Source organism: Pteronotus mesoamericanus, unplaced genomic scaffold (assembly GCF_021234165.1).
Source record: "Pteronotus mesoamericanus isolate MK-2021 breed Mesoamerican mustached bat unplaced genomic scaffold, CSHL_Meso_final scaffold_651, whole genome shotgun sequence".
In the NCBI taxonomy this organism is placed as follows: domain Eukaryota; kingdom Metazoa; phylum Chordata; class Mammalia; order Chiroptera; family Mormoopidae; genus Pteronotus; species Pteronotus mesoamericanus.
The window spans coordinates 32,012,460-32,036,443 of NW_026555325.1; the positions used below are offsets into that span (position 1 = coordinate 32,012,460).

General features: G+C 35.1%; 1 protein-coding gene across 2 annotated transcripts in view; it reads right to left on the bottom strand.

Moving 5' to 3' along the window:
• The window catches only part of TLK1 (tousled like kinase 1), a 137,930-nt gene that overhangs the window by 23,020 nt on the left and 90,926 nt on the right, over positions 1-23,984 (bottom strand). For both annotated transcript variants that reach the window (XM_054562584.1, XM_054562583.1), the window contains 4 exons: positions 22,560-22,670; positions 22,315-22,451; positions 20,269-20,457; positions 8,474-8,540 (listed from right to left, as the gene is read on the bottom strand). In XM_054562584.1, coding sequence (XP_054418559.1) covers positions 8,474-8,540; positions 20,269-20,457; positions 22,315-22,451; positions 22,560-22,670 — 504 coding nt within the window. The remainder of the gene's footprint in view (positions 1-8,473; positions 8,541-20,268; positions 20,458-22,314; positions 22,452-22,559; positions 22,671-23,984) is intronic.

Sequence of the window (23,984 nt, forward strand, 5' to 3'; positions counted from 1 at the left end):
GTAGAGAAGGTCTAGACTAGAAGAAATAAAGAACTACATAGTACCTCTGGAAAGGAAATGGTCTCTGTAGGCAATTATAGTGTCGAAGGAACATGAGTAAGAACAGATTGTATGAGAGAGAGAGGTAGATTTCGTGATCACATACAATAAAAGAATATGGCTATTTTCTGTTTCAACAAAATGACAGAGATGGACAACTTAACAGCATACACACTATAGTTATTTAAACAGTATTTTAAAATAAGCTCTACAATTCTAAGTATTATATTGAAAAACAGGCCATACAAGTATACAACAGATCCTGATACTGCCTCATTGTTTATGAAACCTGCAAACCACACTACCTTCCAAAAATTTTTTATTAAAAATTTTAAATGAAGTATTAAATTTTAAAATATTTTTAAAATAAATAATGAAAAATTTATAGGGAAGATAAATTTCACAGTCACTTAACCAGAAAGGCTTGTCCACAGCTGTCTAGCATACAAATGTTTTCTATTTGTTATCAAAGTCTCTTCTGGCAACTTAGTATCCACTTGGCTTAACATTCTAAGCCAAAAGTTACGTTACAGTAATGTGGAATCTCTGCAAACGCCAGGCTAAGACTGATTGGCAGATTTGGGATATTTTTGAACATCTCCCATAATGGTAATTAAGAAAAAAACAGGCGGGGTGTGCAGGAATTAAGCTCTAATGCTTAGAGAGTTATAAAAAGCAATTTCACATGTAAAACTTATATATTTCCTGAAAAAATTAAACATACTAGTTTAAACTTCTTTAGCAAATCAACAATGTGTATACCATATCACCCCCCTGCACAAACTCCCCTCAGTATTGATGATCTGCCTTTTTATATAACTGAGATAAGATGGAAAATATTTTCATATAACTTTCTCAGTTTGCCTATAATTGATGAGGGCTGATACAAGAAATTCCGTGTGGTATATTATGAAAATGGTGGAAACTGGGAAATGCACATCATTTCAAATCATCTATTCAACACCACAATACATCACTTGGTCTAGGAAAACTAGTTCAGAATGAGGTTTCAAAAAGTTGAACACCAAATTCATTTTAGTAATGGACGACAGGAACCCCTTACAAGTCAGTATCTCTAGGTCCTCAAATTAAGTTTTACTTCATAAACTATGTAATTCTAAAAGTTTATCACCAGGAAAGTGAAAGGTGAAATTAACAAAAGCCACTATTAAAAGCTAATGGAAGGGAGAGTACAGAAAAGAATTAAGAAGATGATTATTACCAATTTACTTCAAATTTATCCTCATATGTTCCTCGATAATTCTATTACATGCTTTCACATATCTTAAATATGGATATGAGATATATGAACCATTGGAAATTTCTGACCCAACCAACCAAAAGACCACCTAGGCAGCAGGTCTAAATTTGAAGAAGTCGGTTTTGAAATTACCTGGCCACTGTCCTATTTCTGCTTCAGTATGATTGTGCAGATTGAAGAGTGGGGTAGGAGAAAAAGGGATAAAAATTATGAAATTCTTGGGGGGCGGGGGAGGGAAGTTCTTTTCTAACTATATACATGTTCCCTCTACTTCCATCCCTACGAATCACTGAGCTAGTTATTACTGTATCTCCCTCAGGTGTGTTTAACTGACTCAGATAATTATTTTAGGACCTTAATGTTTTCCTCTCTTTGCATTTCATTTCCTTCTTTGGTGAGGGGGTAGTTGTGCTGGGGTGGTGCCTTATTCTTTCTTTAAATGCATACAAACTTATATTAAAATCCCTAATTGGGAATAACTTAAAACAAGCAGTGATTCTGTCAGTTCCTCATTCTATTTAAACAAAACCAAACAAATTCTACCTTAGCAACAGCAAATAAATATAACAATTCAACTGACTGGCAAAGTTTAAATATTTAGAATACTTAATACACTTTTTGAAACAGAAATCATAGCTGCTGTACTGGGGGGGGGGTGTACATGTGAGAAATTCCCTGGTGTTAAACACTAATGGGGGTCCCACTGCCAAGCCCCCGCACATACAGGTGCAGTGCCTTAGGAGAGTATAGTGTAGCCCTTCTCACAGGTTTCTGCTTCCCTTAATCTTTTTTGGGGGGAATTTTTGTGGATTCCATAGATTTTTTTTAAAAGCTGAAAAGATTTAAATTTCTACACAATAAAGGAAAAAGCCTAGACTTCTAGAATGTCTTTATGCATATGAATATAAATAACAGAGTTATAGTTCTGATTGGGAAGGGCCGGTAGCCAAGCAATTGTGAAGCAGTGATCTCATAAACCTAAATTAGTTAAACCCAGCTCTAACTAATGGCTAATATGACTTCTAAGATTCTTTCCAAATTTCTATTGCCTATGTAAGTGGATTAATACTGAACACCATGGAAGTAAAAAACATTTTACCTTTAAATTTTTATTTTAGTAACTGAACATCATCTACTACCAAATTAAGATGTATGATTATAAATAAGGAAACAGAGCAAGGAATATGTTTGCAGGTCCGAACTGAGAGTAGGAGGTAGAATATAAATACTGGGAGTTCTCCTATCTACTGCTAGTTCCACATTATCTTAGAACAGTCATCTTTTATAGACTACTACTCATTTTCAAATGGGAAGCAGTAGTAAGAACAAAATGTTAAATTTAGAATTCCAACACTCTTCTCAGCATTTTTCTTCTTTACACATGCCAAGAAGTAAGGAACCTAGTAACATTCTTCATGGGCTTAACCATGACTTTTCCTAGTATCCTGCATTTCTACACTTCCACTGAAAACTACATCCTACACAAGTAGCATCTTGTGTTATGTTCTAGAGAAACATAATGTACAGTGTGGTTGTGGCTTTAACTGACAGAAGAATTCCCAAAAGATTTCTTCTAGTCATGGTCATGAATATAATGTACACAAAAGATTTAGAGATTAGGCCCTCTAGCATTATATTATTGTTCACTATTTTCATATATTCCAACCTGAAGTGACAAGAAATGTCATGTATGCACACTTATTTTTTGTGGTCATACTAAGGATTTGATAAATCAGTTGATAATGGTATTCTAGAACGAAAGACCATAGGAGATAAACTTCAAGAATATTTGGGGGTCAATTCACCTAAAATCAATGCCCTGTATTCTCCACTGTTCAAAAGGCTTGTAGACAATCCATTGTCTTCCATTTCAACTAGTTGCATGGTCCACTGTGAAGGAGTGAGAAAAGAGCTGTGTGCTTTTTCTTGACCTGTAAAGATTTCATCATGGAAGATTAATACTGATGCTGCTGCTGCCTGTTATTGGTTGTTTCTCTTTGCAGGTGCCAATATCGGTCAGAGAACAGGATTTCAGTGGCAGAGTTGTTGCTATACTGTTATCTCTTCAGAACGGAGGCACAAGGAGAGATGAATGCCACACCGCAAGGAGCAAAGGAGAGAGAGAGAAAGAAATGGTGTCAGGTGGCATGTTGGATGCGATTTTTGTTTTAGTAGAGATTGAGATGACTGCAAATTGTTTAGCTGATTCCTTTGGTCTGCAAAGACACATTTGTGTTGGTGCTGATGATTCTTGACTAATCCTGTTTTAATTACAAATTGGTTATGTTTTAAAAAAAAAAACTCCTGGCACTTATATTCAGGGCTTATAAATCTCTCATTCTCTCTCTCTCTCACATACAGCCCCCGCCCCCACCAACACATACATTAAAGCCAATCCCTACTACACTATTTAATATTCCATACTGAGATGTCAAATCTGCTATATGCATTCTCTCCAACTAATCAATGTTTAAAATCTAAATGGTGATAAAACTTAACTAGAAAACAAAGAGCAACACATATCCATATGCTGTTCACATCACAAACTTGAATTAATAGCAGTGGCAAGACATCATTATCAGTCCTAATAACTTTCAAACTTATTTCCTTATCATTTGGGGTATTATGATTGGTAACTTGTATCTTCAATATTTATGACTACCGAAAGAATCTATTACAAGGAGGATGGTTTTTTAGGGATTATTTGTGTTAATTTAGTAACAATCCTTGGAAAGCACATCCATGTAGTTTCTTGAATTCTAGAATAATGATCTGAAATAGACAAATCACAGCCTAGCAAAACTCCTCCAATCACAAAGATAAATTGTTTTCCCATAACTAGAACTCATCAAAGACTGGAAGTAAAACAGAACCAACTAGGAAAGCTAACTGGTATATTGTTTGTTAGTTTCCTTAAATCCACAGATTTAAGGCAACAGGATAAATAGGATAGTTAGTAGCTTTGCCTCAAAGGAGTATCTTTTGAAAGACAGAAAATTACTCTCATTGCAACTATAAGCTTTTAATAAGTGATAGTTGGGGAAACGAGTACGTAATTACTAATAGCACAAATTTTTTTTTAAGTTTAGGAATAATTTGTGTGGTCTCCATATATTTTATTATATTGTTTTTTTCTGTTCTAGTCTGTTAAATCCTTCAGCTATATAGAAGGTAAAATTATGTTAGAATATGTACACTTTCTATAAAAAATGTCCTTTCTTTTGACCTTTAAAAATAAATCTATAATGAAAAGGATACCAGCTAATAATGAAACATTCTAGTTGATACAACAGTCACTACAGAATACCCAAGAAAAGTAATATGTGAGAGAAAGAAAGTATATGTGTTTGTGAAAAACTTAACTGCTCTCCTTTATCTGCAATGAAAACAAAATAGCGTATTTTTGGAAGCCCCCCCTCCCCCAAAAAAACTCAGGCAGGAACATCCCTACTACTCTGAGAGAGATGGAAAGAAAGATAAAAGTGAATTAGTTCTTATGAATACAAAGAATCAACTTGCTATCCATCTATAACTAAAGATGTAGGAAGAAAGCCCCTGGGGACTATAATTCAATTAGGAGTGAGAGAAGGTTCAGGAGGAAGGTTGGCTTTGCTGGTTACTAGCTGTATTAACTCAGACAAAGCATATACAGATCTTGGCATTCAGAAAGTTAACATAATGGTCACTCTAGAATAGTTAAAACTTCAAAGTCCAAAATGTAATATTATGTTAACTTTCTTGAAATGGGAACTTAAGCCCCAGCCTGTGAACTGAAGGGTCACTGGTTCGATTCCCAGTCAGGGCACCTGTCTGGATTGTGGGCCAGGTCCCCAGTAGGGGATGCACAAGAGGCAACCACACATTCTCCCCCCTTCTCCCTCCCTTCCCCTCTCTCTGAAAATAAATAAATAAAATCTTTAAAAAACCCCCAAACCCTGAAATGGGAACTTGAATTATGCCTGCGTCAGGGAGCATGTGAAAATAAGTTACTTAGTGAATGAGCGAGCATTGATTTCATAAACTGCTATGACAATTATTTCATGAACTGCTATAACAATAAATATTAAAGAATTCTTGATATATTGAAACCGAGGTGATGCTGCACAGTGATTTTCCTAATATCAGAAGAAAAAACTAATAGGCCATTAATATATTTAAACTTACTATTTGATGGTATTAATACATTTAAACTTACTATTTGATACCAGAAATGTCTTACTTATTTCAGCCATACACTTACTTTTGGAGGTTTCTACTTGTTCATTCATTACTCTATCACACTAACAGCTTTGAATTTATATTTCTAAACCTATGGGAAAGCACAGAATGTGAACTAATCTTCATAACTTACTCAATGATAAATACACATTTTCATATTTCAGATTACTTATTCAAATTACCTTTATGATATATAATGCACAACATAAATTAGTCATTTCAAGGCAAAGTCCTTCCAGACTCAAATGTCTAAACGGCATGAGCTTTCTCAAAGTAGGACATTTTCTCCTTCTGTATCGACAAATTCAGTACAATAATTTTGCTTTACTTTAAGAGTATTTATTAAAGGGAGAGTGAAAGCAAGAGTCACCCTGGCTAATGCAAAGTATGATGGGCTCCAAATCTAAATACTAAGGCAACATACCACAGGGTCATTCTCGTGCCGATTACATGGACATCAAATATTCACAGATCAGATCTAGCCTATGGTAGAAGCTATATAGTTACAAGTTGACGTACAGTTCAAATCAGCTTAATAAACCTAGAAGCACAGGGAGCTGATAAGATAGAGGTGATAACAATCTCTTCTCTGAAGTCAAGCTTGTTCTCTCCATTAAAAGTGTCCTATCAACCCTTTTTTAAGAGAACAGAACAATCTATTTGAATGACCCACTTTTCAACTGGGGTTTAGAATGCCAAATAACTTACTTTTAAAACATGTAACTTAATGCTCATTATTTTTTAATTCTATGACTCAAAAATTAATAGCCAGGTAGTAAGTAAGGTATTTTTATTTGTGTTCTAAGTGACATTATTCAATTTTGTTCTCTGCAGGTACTACTGCAACTTTCTTTATAATGCATTCAATTTTTCTCATCCAAAATAGTTTCAGAAGAAAATGTGAGAATTTAAGACATGGGAGTATGTTTCAGCATTATTAGTTCATCTAATTTCCCAAAATTTCCCACAATGAAGGTCAAAGAAAAGTAATGCAGTAAACTGGTTAAGAAGATGATAAAGTTAGAAATCTAAAACTGCTCAGAAAATTTGATAAAAGGTAGAAAAAATACAGGAAAAAGATTATGGAAGGAACAATTATGAGAAAGAATGAGTAAATACAAAAAATGGAGAAGTCAAATGCTGGGAAAGAGAATAACATGAAGGTTAGAAAAGAAGGTATAGTGTTCTAGAACAGTTTACAAAAGTTTATATAATATCTGGGCATTTATGTATACCTTGCTTTAGAAAACAGAAGTATTTCAGAGAAACCAAGTATTTTAAAAGTACCAGGAAAATCTTAACATCTACCAACCAAAACAAAAACAAACCCTCCTCTGAAGCCTTTTAGTAAGTGAAGTATTTAAAAAAATAAATAAAAAATAAAAAAGTGAAGTATTTTTTCTAATATAAATAGCTGATTCCTAAATCAACTTTTTTGTAATTTCAGACTTTATATAAAAAGTTAATAAAATAAAATGTAAAATTTCATCATTAGAAAGAGTAACTTAAAATTCACTAGTACATGTGAAAATAAAAACCCTCCAGTTAAAGCTCTAAGTATACATTTAGTGTCCCATTATCATGAAAGGCTGGTTAGAAAATAATTGATACATCTTTATAAGGGACAGCAAGCACAGTTCTCTATGAATTCATTATCGAAACAGCTTAGGTGGGTGCTCAAATACTTGTACTTATTCTGCACTACAAAATCTCTTCTTCCTTCTATAGTCCCATTACAACTCCATCTGTTATAGTAAATAGACTGAAATTGTCTACTGTATCTCAAAGAACAGGAGAAATAGTCAATAATTACAACAGAACAGAAGAACTAAACAAACAAACAAACAAACAAACCAACCAACCCCCAAGAAATTTACTGTTCAAGTAGTTTAGCTAGAAACTTTTCTGAGCAGGAGCATAGACAGATAGGGCATAGTAAAGAACACTAATGCAAATTACCTATGTATACACACATACTCTATTTGTAACTCTTTTCTGTCCCCTGTAATTAAACTGCAGGGGTCTCAAGCATATTGATAGCATTACAAAAACAAAATAGTTTATAGTGTAACAGTAGTTGCTACCAGAATGGGTTTCTCTGTCCTATCTCACCCTACCCTAGGGAGGTGAATTCAAAAGTACTATTTTCAATTAGCTCACTAACTCAATTTTAGCTGTTATTCAGCCTATAAAAAAAATTCAGTAATCCAATAAGCAGAAAACATAATTAAAAAATTGGGTCAAAAAGAATTTTACATCTGGCAGTAAAATTGAGGGGGAAAATCTATTCTATTTTTATTTATTTGAAATGGTTTGAACTAAAAATATAAACTGTAAAAACAATGAACTGATTAGAATTTCAGAGTTTATAAACAAGTACAAAGCTATACATTATTAAATTTTACTATAACACATAGCAACAATTTTCTAAATTTTATCACTTTATATTACTGATGACTAGGCTTTTCTAAATTTGCCAATGTACAGATTCTAATTGAAACATTTAATCAAGCATCCCACAGCTTAAAAGTTAGGCCAAAGAAACAATTTGTTATTAATTTATAATTATTTCAATTTATCATAAAATGGAAATAAGCAATATGGAATTTTACACTGCATCTTTAAACTTTTTTTTTTTTTTTTTTTACAAAAAAGTGGTATTTAAACAAACTAATGTTAAGACACTGAAGGTCCAGCCAGGAATCACTGCTTCACTACAGGGACATGGTATTATCAGCATTCTCAATGTTTTTTAGGTTGACACAAGTTAAAGGAATACTATTTTGATACACTGAACATAAAAATGCAAGTTTAATGCCACTTTTTTTTTGTCTATAAGGTTTTCATTTGGACTTTCTCTATTAAGTTTTGATTTCTTCAATAAGAGACATACATATATAACACAACTCTCCACAACCTCTGGTAACAAATAAATTCAACATATGCTTCACGTACCTTTTTGAGATGTCCTAGTCTCAGTTTGAAAATTTCTTCCTGTTCATGATATTCTGCCAAAGTTAACCTGTCAAAAATAAAATTGATTCTAGATATTAGGAATAATACTACTACTTAACAACCAGCTAACTAAAATGAAATTAGTCAAATGGAAATAATAAAATGTTGACAACTTTAAGCCCAAAATAATATAACGCAAATGTCCTTTAAGATATTCTTTAGAATACATCTAATACAGGTGGAACAATTAACTAACTTAGTATTTTTACCAACTTCTCTGGTTTTGAAGCATTAATAAGCAAATTTTACATATAGTACTAAACACTAGGCTACTGACTTTCTTGGGCAGTGATTCTTACCCATTTATGATTATAGATATCCAGAAATAATTTAAAGGAATTTATACATAATCCAGAAAATTTGACATATATATAATATTGGGGGTTCACAGATTTCAGTTTAAGAATTCCTATCCCAGGGTCTTCTCTCACAAAATAGAATGCTATCCCAAACAGCAAAAGAGACAGTTCTTACATTTCTCTTATTAGGAAGTAACTTGACATATTATTAGCTTCTTAGATATCTCTGTTGTATATTTCCATTAAGTAAAAATGTTTAAAAAAAGATTTCGTTTATTTTTATAGAGAGGGGAAGGGAGGTAGAAAGAGAGGGAAAGAAACATTGATGTGTGAAAGATACACTGACCAGTTGCCTCTCACATGCCACCAACTGGGAACCTGGCCCACAACCCAGGCATGTGTCCTGACTGAGAATCGAACCGGCAACCCTTCAGTTTACAGCCACACCAGTCAGTTCAATAAAAAAATGATTTTAGATAAAATGTAAAGAATTTAGATAACATGAATTAGGGATAATCTTCTTCAGAGAAACATGATTTTACTGCACAGACTGAAAAGAGCTAAGCTAGGAGGATGTTAAATTTAATTTCTTTTAATTGTCTCAATTATTTTTAGGATGTCCACATCCTAAATCCCTGGGATATGTGAATATATTCAGTTATACAGCACAGGCAAATGAAGGTTGCAGACAGAATTAAAGTTGCTAATAAAATGAGTTATTCAGAATTACACGTGCTGGCCCAATGTAATTACAAGAGTCCTTAAATGAGGAAGAGAAGACCTGTCAGAATCAGAGTGATGTGACATTAGAGAGATGTGACTGGCGACTGCTATCTTACAGATGGAAAGGAATCATGAAACAATGAAATGTTTCTAAAAGCTGGAAAAGGCAAGAGAGTAAAAGCCATAAGGAATAATACAGCCTAATGACACCCTGATTTTAGCCCAATGAGACCCACTTTGGAATTGTAATCTCCAAAACCGTAAGATAATAAATTGTATTATCTTAAGTCACTAAATTTGTGGTAATTTGTTATGGCAGCAATAAAAGACTACTACAGATTTTGCAGGAAGTGGGACACTCCTGCAACAAACAACTAAAAATGTGGAAGTGGCTTTCGAATTGGACAGAAGGCAAGAGGATAGAAGAATTTAGAGGAACATGATTTTAAAAATGCTTAGACTGCCTTGAACAGACCACGAACTGAAATATGGATATTAACGACTCTGTTACTGAGGAGTCAAGGAAGTCTGAAGCACAGCAGAGAAAACACATACCCCTTTGGAGAATGCATGAATTGTGACGAACAGTCTGCTGGCAAAAATGTGGACAGCAAAGGTGCTGCTGGTGAGGACTCAGAAGGAAGTAAGAACCATGTTATTAAAAATTAAAGGAATAGGGATTCTTATTATGGAAGAAAGCTTAGCAAAATTGTAGTTTATAGTTATACAGAAAGCCAGAGTTATGAGAAATGAACTTGAATATTTAACTTAGGAGATTTTGAAGAGATCCAAGATGGTGGTGGAGTAAACATACATTGCACGCACTTCCTCCCAGGATCAAACTGGAATTACAATTAAAATATAGAGCAAGTAACCTGAACACTACCTGAAGAGATATACAGAAGAAGCCACATCAAGACTGGCAGGAAGAGAGGAGACATAAAAAGATGTGGCGCTTGCTCTCAGGGCAGTGGCTAAGGTCCCAAAAGGGTATCTCGGCTGCAAAGTTACCCCTGAGAAGTGCAGGGTCTCAACCCCAAAACTGGGCTGCCCAACCCAGAACACAAGAGCCCAGGAAGAAGCAACCACATAACATCTGCCTGTGAAAATCAGCGAGGATTCTGTCTGCCCAGGAGGGACAGGAGTCTGCTGGAGACACAGGCATCCTCTTTCAGGGCCAACACACAGAATCTCTTCACAGTCTCTCACCCTGGGATCCAGAGGAGGGTGCTGCGGACTAGAGTCACATGAGGAGAAACTGGAGTTAGTATCTCTGGGGAGAGAGCTAAAGGGGCAGATGCCAGGATCCCTGTGCTGAGTCATTCTCCAGTACCACAGACATCTTTTTTCTTGGGTGGGACACTCCCCTCCATTTGACATCAGCCTGGAGGATGCAGTAAGTCCCATCTTCTGGAGTTCACCCTTGCATCCTGAGGAATCAGCTGCCTGGGCCCGGATGTAGAGGGATGGGCAGACACATGGGGCTGTCAGCGCCTGTGCTGTGTGGAATCTGGGACAGGCACCATTGCCTCACTGTCCTGAGAACCTGACTGGCAGTATGGAGTTACCTCATAAAATTAAAAACGGAACTGTCTTATGACCCAGCAATTCTACTTCTGTGAACATATCCGAAGGAGTGTGAAACACAAATTTGAAAGAATACATGCACCCTTATTTTCACTGCAGCATTATTTATAATAGCCAAGGTATGGAAGCAGCCCAAGTGTCCATGAGTAGATAAGGGGATAAAAAAGCTGTGGTACATTAAGAAAATCTTACTTTTTGCAATACAGTGGATGAACCTGGAGATTATTATGCTAAGTGAAATAAGCCAGTCAGAGAAAAGACAAATATGCTTTCACTCATATGTAGAATCTAATGAACAAAATAAACTAATAAACAAAATAGAAACGGACTCATAGAGAACAGACTGGTAGCTGTCAGAAAGGAGGGAGTGGGGGGGCTGGGTAAAAAAGGTAAAAGGATTAAGGAAAAGATAAACATCTCATAGACACAGACAATACTACAGAGATTACTAGAGGAAAAGTGGGGTGGAGGAGGTAAAAAAGGGTAATGGGGGAGGATAAATGGCGATGGAAGGAGACTTGACTTGGGGTTGTGAACATACAACATAAAGATGATGTATTACAGAACTGTACACCTGAAATCTACATAATTTTTTTAACCAATGTCACCCAATGAATTCAATTAAAAAAAAAAAAAGGTTAAAAAAAAAAAGATCTCCAAAGTGTTGAAGGTATAGACCAGTTTCTTCTTCCTGTTTTTATTAAAATGTGAGAAGAGAGCCCTGGCTGCTGTGGGTCAGTGGACTGAGTGCTGGCCAGCAAACTGAAGGGTCACTGGTTCAATTCCCAGTCAGGGTGCATGCCTGGGTTGCAGGTGAGGTCCCCAGTAGAGGGCGCACGAAAGGCAACCACATATTGATATTTCTCTCCCTCTCTTTCTCCCTCCCTTCCCCTCTACTTAAAAATAAATAATTTATCTTTCTCCTCTCACATTTTATTTAAGGTAAGAAATGTTCAACAATAGGGAATCAGGATTTAATGGTTTGAGAAATTCTCATTTTATCCAGAGTATTAAACACATTAAAACTGAGATTCACTATCAGCTGCTCTTAAAAATATAATAAAAAAATTAAAATAAAACAGAAAAGACAAGAAAAGAGGAGGGTGTAGCTAAACAACCCTTTGCTAATACTCCAGAGAGGCCAGACTTATTCAGTCACATAAATGGTCTTCAATTAGATAAAGGGTATTGTGACTCATACATGCCATCAGCTTTCTCAGCAGAGGCTAGAAATAGCAAGGGGATTATTCAGAAAAGAACTGTGGAGGATCCTCTTGTCTATTGGGGTGAATCCTTATTTCATACAAGGGAGACCCAAAAGAGTCTTAAGAACTTTATACAATAGAAACACTGCCAGCTTGGATTTAAAAGGACAAAAAGTATAAAATGAGAGTCTGTCACACCCCCAAAATTCTATAAACAAGACACAGGCTGATAAAGCTACTCAGCTACAAATATGTGATAACCTTCATAGAAGGCTCAGAGTTGTTGACAAAATCTTGAGTTCAGAGGGAAGAGCCACAAGCCACAAGTAATTATTACCAGCCCTTGAAAACAAACAGTGTTTGAGTTTGCCTGAATGGATTTTTGAAACTGCTTGGATTACTTTGTCCTCATCACTGTATTTTGGAAAAAAGTTACCTTGGTTGTTGAGGTTCACAGATTAAGAGGAATTGTGTCTCAGGGTGAATTATTCGAAGAGACTCAACCATATCTGATTTAGAAAATGAGATTTAGATCGGTTGAGTTGAGGTTTTGGGGGTTGTTGGGATAGGATGGATATATTTTGCACGTGGAAAGAACATGAATCTTGGGTCAGAGGGCAGACTATGGTAGGTAGAATAATGGTTTCCCAAGGATGATACATCCTAATCCTTCAACTTATGAATACGGTACATTACATGGCAAAGGATTAAAAGAGATCAAAGGCTGCTAATCTTAAAATAAGTTGATTATCCTGGATAATACAGCTATGAGGAAATTTTATCCCAAGGGAAGTGGAAAAAAGCACAGAAGAGATAATACCTAAATTTGGTTAAAGAGGAGAGGCAGAGGGATGCTAGGGAGAAAATAGCAGATACAGGGAGCAAAGTAACTCAAGAACACAGCATGTGGAGATGTATGTCAAAACAAAATAAAGTGATCTACTCTTGATTTTTGCTAAGTTTTAATCACAGATCAATGCTGAATACTGTTCAATGTTTCTTATTTTGGCATCTGTTAAGATGATCAAATCTTTCTCTTTATGTGGAAAATTACACTGATATTTCTAATGTCAAACCAGTCTTCCATATCTAAAATAAATGCAACTTGGTCTTCATAGATTATCATTTTTATGTATTATATCTTGGGTTGGTTATATTTATTTAAGATTTTTGCATTTATTTTTATAAGTGAGATCAGCCTATAACTTTCCTTCCTTGTAGTCCCTGTTGATTTTACACCAAGATTTTGTTGGCTTCAAAATAAATTGGAAATGTTTCTGCCTTAGCTGTTCTTAAAAAAAAGGTTTAAAAGACTGACAGTGTATCTTCTTTAAATGACTGACAGGCAACATAGATAAAGGCATCTGTACCTGGAGTAGTATTTTTCCCTTAAATTCTCAACCAAGGATATGTTTATTGATTTTTAGAGGGGGAGGGGGGGAAAGGAGAGGAAGAAAAAGAGGGAGAGGGAGGGAGAGAGAGACAGAAGAGGGAGAGGAAGCGGGGAGAGGGAAAGAGAGGAAGAGGAAGGAAGGAGGGAGGACAGGTGGGTGGGAGGGAGGATGCGAGGGAAACAGCAATCAGTTGCTTCTCATACTCACCCTGACTAGGGTTTGAACATGTAACCTATGTCTGTGCCCTGACCTGGAATTGAACTGGCAGCCCTTTGGTGTACAGTATGATGTTCCAACCAACTGAGCCACCCAGCCAGGGCTGTACCTGAAGTTTTCTTTGATCAAAGATTTTAACTACAGATTCAATTTCTTTAATAGTAATAGAACTATCTGGATTTTATTTCTTCTAATATCAATTTTATTAAGTTGTATTTTTTTAGAAACTTATCCATTTCACAAAAGTTTCAAATTTAAACAATTTATAATTCAAGGTGGCAAAAGAAGATTCACAGTTTTGAGTACACAAAATACAGTTTATTCTTATATTATTATTTATTAATTATATTATTTTCCATATGAACTATAAACCTACTTTTGTCCACCCCTGTATTTTGTTTTCCTTTAAATATCTACAGACTCTGTAGTAATAGTCCTTTTTCATTCCTGATAATGAAATCTTCTCACTCTTTTCAATTTCATTCATTTTTTATTTTAAATACACATTCCTCTTTTGGGATTATTGATTCTCTCTAATATATGTTTGCTTACTGTATCATCAGCCACTTGATTCCATCTTTCTCCTCTTCTTTTTCTGGCTTATTCTGCTGCTCATATCCTAACTTGCTGAAATTGATAAAGTTTTACTTTTTCTTCTTTTCCTATATATGTATACAGGGCTATAAATATCCCTCTAGATACTGTTTCATGTTTATCTCACAGATTTTGCTATTTAGCACTTTCACTATCATTTATCTAAACATATTTTCTCATTTCCATTTAGGTTTTTCCACAATCCTTTTTGTTACTGACTTCTAGTTAAATTCCAGCATGGTCACAAAACAGATTCTATGATTCTAATTTTCACCCCGGAGTCTACCAAGCATTTAAGGACAAAATGGTCCCATTCATCTTATATGAACTCCTTCAATTCTTTGAAATTTGTTGAGATTTGCTTTGTGACCTACCATGTCTGAGTTTTATAAAAGTCCACACTTAAAAAGAACATATATTCTGTAGCTATTAGAGAAATATATGTTCATTAGGTTAAGTTTATCAACGCTGAATTTTTCTAGACCCTCTCTTTGTTGTTTGGTATTGTGTTGTTTTTATATTCCCATTCTATTACTAAGAAATGTATGTGTTGAAATCTCCCATTACAATTTGTGGATTGTTGCTATCTCCTTAAAGAATTATCAATTTTTAATGTATCTTAAGGCAATGTTATTATCTGCATACAAATTGAGAATTATTATATATGTTCCTGGTTATTTGACCCTTTTATAGTTATGAAAAAGCCACTTTATTTCTTATGACTATAGAGATAGAATCAAAACAATTTAAAATATATTTAACATGAAGTAAAAAATATTGATTAAAATATATTAATATACAATTAATGCAAAAATCACTTAGACATTACCTATAGAAAACATTATCTGTGTAAAAACTACTATGAGTAGAAGTATTTGTGACTAAAATTAGAAACTCCTACCTTAAAAACTTGACTGAACCTTGCTAATGGTTAAAAATTATTTAAGAGCCAGGAGCCAGCTCTGGCTAGTGTGGCTCAGTTGGTTGAGTATAGTCCCATAAACCAAACAGTTGCTGGTTCAATCCCCAGTCAGGGCACACACCTCAGGTGCAGATTCAGTTCCTGATCATGGCATGCATGAGAGGCAACCAATCAGTTTCTCACACAGATGGTTCTCTCCCTCCCTTCCCCTCTCTCTACAGTCAATAAGCATGTCTCTAGGTGAGGACAGGAAAAAAAAAACACACACACACAAAAAAAAAAACACACAAAAAAAAAACAACAAAAAACAGGAGCCAGGAACTATGCAAACACAATACAGGCATTACTACATATTATCCTTCAAAACTATGATGTATGTACTTTCATAAGTGAGGAAACAAAGGCTAAGAGGTATAATAGCTTACCAAAAATAACCTGAAAGAGTCAAGGTTGGACTCCACATGTCTGAATACAGTGACTAAAGTTCTAACCACTATATGGTAGTAACTTAAATTTCTACTTAGAAAAATAAAGATTCATTCTCTCTAATTATACTAGTTACTCTGCATGTGACATAAAGCCTACTTTCCACTGAACAATGATTCAAAAGGAGATTTTAGAAGACAGTTGCAGAGTATGGCTGCTAAAAAATCCAACTATTATATATATAAATCAAAGTGTTTTTGTGGCTTTTTCTCCTACTTAAATCTGTATGTGCATAAGGATGTAATCAAATTGCTATGTAATATCACTTCATTTGCCACTCCAAGAACTCATAGCAGCATAACTTCAGGGTTAGTTCTAAGACAGCATATGCAATAAAACAGGATGGAAATGAGACAAGTCTATGATTATCAAACTACAGTTATGGCTGTTAGCATCTTGGGAGCAGGCAGAAAGCTAAACACCTGTAACAAACTAGAAAAATGATCTGTTGAGTAAGAGAAAATGAAAATCAAATGTTTATGTATCATAATTTAGTATTTACCGACCACTTTCCACATGCCAGTAACTGTGCTAGATATTGAGAATACATGTAAAGAAAATAGTGAGATAAATGGTACAATATAAACAGGAATGTACAAAAGGCTAAAGGCACCTAACTTCAGGAGGAAAGGGGAAATGAGGAAGAAAAAAGGTTAGAGAGGGAATCTTAACTGAAATTGGTATCTGAGCCAACTGTTAAAGCATGAATAGGAAACGAGGTAAAGAAAGGCAAGGAACAAGCCCTGCCCTGTGTGGCTCAGTGGGTGAGGCATCATCCCACAAAGCAAAAGGCTGCCAGTTGATTCCTGGTCAGGGCACATGCCTTAAGTTGTGGGCCAGGTTCCCGGTTGGGGCGTATGTGAGAAGCAACAGACAGACGTTTCCCCCCCCTCCCCCTCTCTAAAAATAAATAAATAAAATCTTTTTAAAAAAAGACAAGGAACAAGATATTCAAAAGCACAAAAAGTATAGTCCATTTAGAGAACTGAAAGAATTTAACACAGGATGCACGCGGTAGGTGTTGGGGAATGAAGATAGAGAAGGAAATAAAAAAGGCATACAAAGGGTCTTCACTAGAGCGAATTTTATCTTTCAGGCCAGTGAAAGAAATAGTTGCATGATAAGACATATAAGAAAACGGTAGTTGAGGCTAGATAAGTCAGAAGGTGCCAGATCAAAAGTTTTTTACAAGCTATCTTAACACTTGGATTTTAGCATTCAAGTAACCCGGAGCTTATGTTAGGGTCTATAGAAGAAAACAAAAGGATCATAATTTTATTTGGGAAAAAAATGACCCTGTCTGGGACATGAAAATAAATTGGAGGACAAGACCAAAATTTAAAGGGGATGTGTGTGTAAAAAACTCCAAGTAAGAATGGCAGTAACTTGAGTCAGAATGGTATCAGTGGGGACTTACATAAGTGGGTTCATTTGAGATGCAGAAGAATTGGGGGTCTCTGGGGTTGGAGTTAAAGCTAACATACACTTTCTCCTTTATAACTGCTCACCTATCCATCGACTCTTTTCTTAAGCAACATTATTTAAAAAAAAGTAAATCATTTGCTAAACTAAAAAAAAATGGTGATAGTTATATGCTTTAATTCCAGTTGACAAAGCCCCCTAGAGCCCCCCCAGGTAAAGCTTGAAGAAGGAAGTAGATTTTGAGATGGAGTCTGAAAGATAAGATTATCAGTGCCTATTTATCCATGGAAAATAAGAAAAATTAAGAAAAAGGAATGAAATCTTGATCTAAAATGTTAAGGGTGACAACCAGAATCCAGGTATGTGTAATCGAAAGGACGGTAGTATCACTTACTAACAGAGAGAACACAGGAAAAGGCAAGCGGTGTGCACGCATGTGCACACGTGTGTGTAGAGAGGGATGGAGAGAAAGAAAGGTAAAGGGGGGACTGACTGACTGCAATGGGAAAGATAACAGTAAATACAGTTTTTGTTTTGTGTTGTATTTTTAGTAAATACAGTTTTGAACAGGCTGTGTTAGAGGTTCCTATGAGACACTGAAGTACCAATATGAACTAAGCAAGGATATGACATTCAAGACTTAGATACTTGATACTCAAGCTGGAGATAGAAGTTTGGGTGTCAGCAACATATACATGGCAACTGAAACTGTGAGAGTAGCTGCTGTACAAGGAGACTGAGTTGCTAATATTCAAGATGTGTCATGGAGTAGAACATATCCTTAAAAATCACCCATATTTTACAAATTGGTAGAGCAAATAACATCTGTAAGAAGAGACCAAGAAGACATAGCCAAATAAGTTAAAATTAAAATGAGAACAAGGTATATCAAAAACTAAGGCAAAAAAATCTTTTAAGAAAACATAAGGAGTCAACAACAGTCAAAGCTGCCACGTTAAAATTCAAATGTTTCAGCATTTAGGATCAAGGAGATAGTTAACAATCTTTTAAAAAATAATTTCAGTTAAAGGAGAAAATGGAAGGTAAGGCAGAAGATGTCATCATAAGAAGATGGTAGATATATGAAGACTAGAGGGGTTTGTAATTGACGGAGAGTTTTTTGTTTTGTTTTCTAAGAAAAAGCAAAAGACTGAACATACTAGATATAGAAGTTAAGAAGAGAAGAGGAATACAGCAGGGAATGGGATTAAAAGCACAGATGAAACATTACCTTTCAAGAGAGGAGAAAAAGACAATATCCATATGAAACAGCAAACAGAGAGTATATGTGTTGTCTACTCACATGAACTTATGTAAGTTCTTACAGAATAGGAAAATAAGTTTGGATACATCTTTATAGTATTCCCCCTTTATCCATGGGGGTGACATTCTAAGATCCCCAATGGATGCCCAAAACCACAGACAGACAAAACTACACACACACACACACACACACACACACACACACACACACACACTCTCTCTCTCTCTCTCTCTCTCTCTCTTATTTCTATATATACATACCTATGATAAAGTTTAATTTATAAACTAGACAGAGTAAGACATTAATAACAATAAAAGTTATAACAATACACTGTAATAAAAGTTACATGAATGTGCTCTCTTGCTCTCAAAATGTCTTTTTGTACTATTCTCACTTTTTCACTTAAAGGAAGCACTTTATGGCTTCTCTTTGGCATACTGAATTGCCAACATCACTACTCTTATGGCTTAGGGTCATTACTTAGTAAATTAAGGGTTACTTGAACACAGCACTGTGGTTCCACAACTGATCTGATAACTAAGACAGACAATAAGTGACTAATGAGTGGACAGTATATATGGAGTAGATACACTGGACAAAGGGATGATACATGTCCCAGGTGGTACAGAGTGGGACAGTGGGACATTTCATCATACTACTCAGAACAGCCTGTGATTTACAACTTATAAATTGTTTATTTCTGGAATTTTTCATTTAATATTTTTAGACTGTAGTTGATCATGAGCAAGTGAAACCATGGAAGGCGAAACCACAGATAAGGGGAACTACTGCACATCAAAAAACAATTTTTTTTAATCCTCACCTGAGGACATGCTTACTGATTTTAGAGAGAGGGGAAGAAACAGAGTGAGAGCGGAGAGAAACATTGATGTGAGAGAGAAAAACATCAACTGGCTGCCTCTTCTATGCACCCCAACTGGGGACCAAACGTGCAACCGAGGCACGTGCCCTGGCCAGAAATTCAACCCGCTACTTACAGGATGACACTCCAACCAACTGAGCTACACTGGTCAGGGCTGTACATCAAAATTTTAAAAACACTGCTCTTTGTGGGACTATATAAAACAATATAATCTATATTGTTTTATTATGTTCTTCCACACTTTCCAAATTCTCTATGATAAGTGTGTTAACTATTTTTTTTAAAAAAAACCCTCTGTCCCTTGAATTATAAAGAATAATTCATCATTAAAGCAAAACAATTCAGAAAAGAAAAGCAGAAAGGGGAAAAACAATATCTATAATCTACTAATGTATTGCTTCCATTGGTTGAGAAAATATATGGCTGCTGTATTGCTTAGTATTTTCATAGAAAAAGGAACATTAATAACAGACTCAGACATGAAAGAGGGGATTCCAGTCTCCTCTTAGCTACTACCTCAGTCTCTGTTTTAAAAGAGGATTAATAAACCTCCACTTACAAAAGTAAAATCCAGACATTTGGGGCTTATTATTAATTTAGATGTGTATTTTTAATACTGCTTTTCTTCCTGGCCGTACTTATTATTCTACTTAAGTATTAGTGTAATTATAAAAAACAGCTCTTAGTAATATTCATGGCTACAACTTAAAAAAAAGGAGAATAAAAAAATCGAGGCTTACAGTTGTGGTAAATTTGGTCTAACAAAGGGATCGTTTTCTGCTCCATTGACTGCTTTGTTTTTCCTTTGTTTTGGTTCAGAATTGGTAGAGGGTGCCTGAGAATTATTAGCTGTGGGAGGTTTGCGTTTGGCTAGAAGTTTCCTTTGCCTTTCAATATCTTCCCTTTGCTGATTCACCCATTCTTGTTGCCTGTATAAAAATAAATGTAAAAAACCATATTAACTTTCCATTACTTTTCACAGTTGAAATCTGAAAATCAGAAGTCATATGATATAAATTTGTACCTTTTTGGTCCCTCCCTTGTGATCCAACTCCCACTCACTGTCCAGGTTTTATTTGAAACATTCATTTCTGAATGAGGTATCCCTTAACCCCTAGATTAGGGAAAGATGCACTGCCATATACCTTCTCTTCGTATGTTGTAGCTCCTCACCTCCTTTTTAACAAGTATCATTCCTATAGATATTTGATCAGCATGGTCTGGGGTAGACTACATCACTCCATGAGAACAGACACTACATTTATTTTATATCCTATTGTTTTCCTAGTGTCCAACATGAGGGTTGGTACATAGTAGGTATTCAAAAACATAGGCACTGGCAAAAGAGGGTTTACAGTTGTTATGTATGGAAAAAGACATGCAGGTTATGACTATTAGTTTTATTAACTCTGTGTTTTGCATACTCACAACTGTAAACACCCCCTTTCGCTCACCTCTGTATTTTTTGAATGAAATAAATGTGCTATTAAAAACGAACTCACAGAGTTAAGTATGCAGTAGAGTTTATATTTTACACTTACATTTCTAATTTATATTTAAGGTTATATTATGTAACCTTCTCTTTTATTCATTACCGGGGCAACGTGGGTCTGAGATTAGTAGCAGAGGTTCTTGCTCTTAAAACACTCAAGAATTATGGTTTCTATCTCTAATGTAGCTCCTTCTCACCACTTTCACTGTCAGTATTTTAGCTCAAGCCTAATCACCTTTCATTTGGACATCTTCCCATCTGAACTCACCGACTTATCCTCTTTCTTGTATCACTCCAACATTACCATCAGAATTATCTTTCTGAAACTCAATTCTGACCACATACACTATACAACCTTTAAAGGCTCCCCGTTATCCATAGAATTAAAACCCTAACTCCCCAGCATCACAAGACACTGTCTTTCATTATGGCATACCTAAGGCCCAGCACAGCTGTGTTGAACAAAAGCTGAATAAATCAACTGAGATACAGAGAAAAAGCCTTTCTGTGATGAGTCACGGGCGCTAGTGTTTGAAAAAGCAGTTTTTATGTGATAAATAATGCTTTGTGAAATAATGCTCTGCCTCCATGTTCCATTTAACTGGACTGACTCTGGAAAAGTTGACACAGATGCTGACACTACTCCTACTTTCCATGTTTAAAAAAAAGCTTTTTCAAAAAAAAAAAAAAAAGCAGCAGCATATATCCTGGCTCCTTAGCACATGAACAGTTAACCTATCCTTTTCACCATCTGAACTCAAGATATAGTAACAATGATTTTTTTTAAAGTTTACCTCAGAAACACTAAAGCCACATGTTCAGTTCAACTGATTTATGAGTTATTGTATCTGAGGCAGAAGGAAAAAGTTATTGTCTTTTTTTTGTAGGAATAGAGAACAGGTAAGAATGCATATTAACACAAGTAAGTATTGGGGAATGAAAAACTAAACAGAAAAACTCCAAGATATATATAGACATAAACTTTCCAATGAAAACTAAATTTTCAACAATTTTACCCCTACATCATCTGTAAAGCTATATGGTCAATTTGTATTTTGGAAAGTCATATTTAGAATAATACATCATACCATACAGATGAATGCTAACAAGTCAAAAAGTCTGCTAAAGCTAAAATTTTTTTTTTGTTGCTTTATGTTCCTTTCAAATGTACTAAATTCTGAGATCTCAAAGAGTAATAGGAATAGACGTAGAACATAATCCCAAGTCTAGAATCACTGAAAGTAATGAAAACCCATAGAAAAATTAAATGTTTTAAAATGTAAGAATGACTAACTTCACAAGATTCTGAAATGCAAAACCATCTGTCCATTGTTCAGTAAATGAAGCACCATGTCTAACTGTTGTGAAGTGTCCAAGGCGTAATCTGTCTTGCATACTCTTCTCTCGGCTTGACAGTTTTTCTTGGGTACTCTGAAAAAAGAAGGAAAATTCATCACTCAATTATATTCCTTTAAATTTTAAAAGCGTACAAGGCAAAAGGGGGTAGTAAAAACAAGAGAAATTTTATCAAACTTTTACCTTTTCAATAAGCAGTTTCTTGCTCATTGATATGCACTTATTTAATCGTTCTTTGTATTTTTCAAGTAATTTTTGTTGATCATCTATTTGCCGTCTGAGATCACAGTTAGCCTACAACGTAAGTAGAAAATGGAAAAGATCTAAAATTTATATATATGAGACACTTAGGAATACTTTTAATATACTGAATAAATTACATAAAGAAAAAAGATTAGTAAGATTATGTATTTGAGTATGACACTAAAATTTTTTTAAAAACCCACCTGCTTACCATGGGGTATACTCCTGTTAAATGCTGCTTAATTGTGTAGTGGAAAGTGTATCCATGCTTGATAGGTTCAAATCCACTCTAAGTTAATTGAATCTTAGTTCAGTTGACTTATTTTGAAAATTGGAGCAATGCTATTTACTTCAGTTAAAAATAACCAAAATATAGTATATAAAGTGTCTTAACACTTAAAAATGAACATGATTCTTTTCTATCGTTTGTAATTAATAAAAAAATTTCTCTTCAACTTGTGGATGACACTGTATACATGCCTATCCAACAGACAGCTCCAACATCTTTCTTGGCAAAAATATACCAATTTTGTTGACTTTGTAGGCAGCCACTGACTCAGGGAAGGGGCCCCTCTCTAAACTCAGGATATGAGTCTGATTAGTTGAATATAGTGACAAGAGAATAACCTGATGTGCTTGTTGGCAGACAGATTGTTGGGACCCATCCTCAAGAGTTTCTGAATGTGTCTATCTGAGGTAGGGTCTGAAAATTTATTTCTAATAAGTGTCCCAGTAATGCTGATGCTTCTGATCAGGGGAATCATACTTTGAGAACCATAGGTCTAGGTCAATCATGGTGGAAGCCAAAAGACATTGGTATAATAAATCAAAAATGGTGGGGGATAATGGCTACCAACCTAGAATTGTGTACTTAATAAAACTGTTTTTCAAGAAAAACTGTAAAATAAAGATACTTTCTGAAGAACATAAATGGAATTTGGCACCTCATCACTGCATCAGGAGCAATTCAAACAAACCCCCCCAAATTGTGTAACTTAAAAAACTGATTCTAACATTCCCCTTAGACTGCAAAAGGCCAAATACAGCCAAAAAGAAGAGGATATCGGTCAAGATTTAATAGAAAGCTACAGGAATTATGAAGGTCCAAATGTATTTTCTCCTTCTTTAATAATGAAAAACTAGTAGATTTTTCTGGATTGATACATGCCTCACTAAAAACACATTTCCCAGCTTCCTGTGCGGCTAAGGAATGGAATATTCAAGAAGGCTGCAAACAGAATTGTTGCTTTTCTGTTATTCCCTGCTTCTTTCTATTTTCTTCTCAGGAACACAGGTATCGTAACTGTGACTCTAATAGCTATTTTGTACCTTCCTATAATCCTCAAGATAGAAACCATACACTAA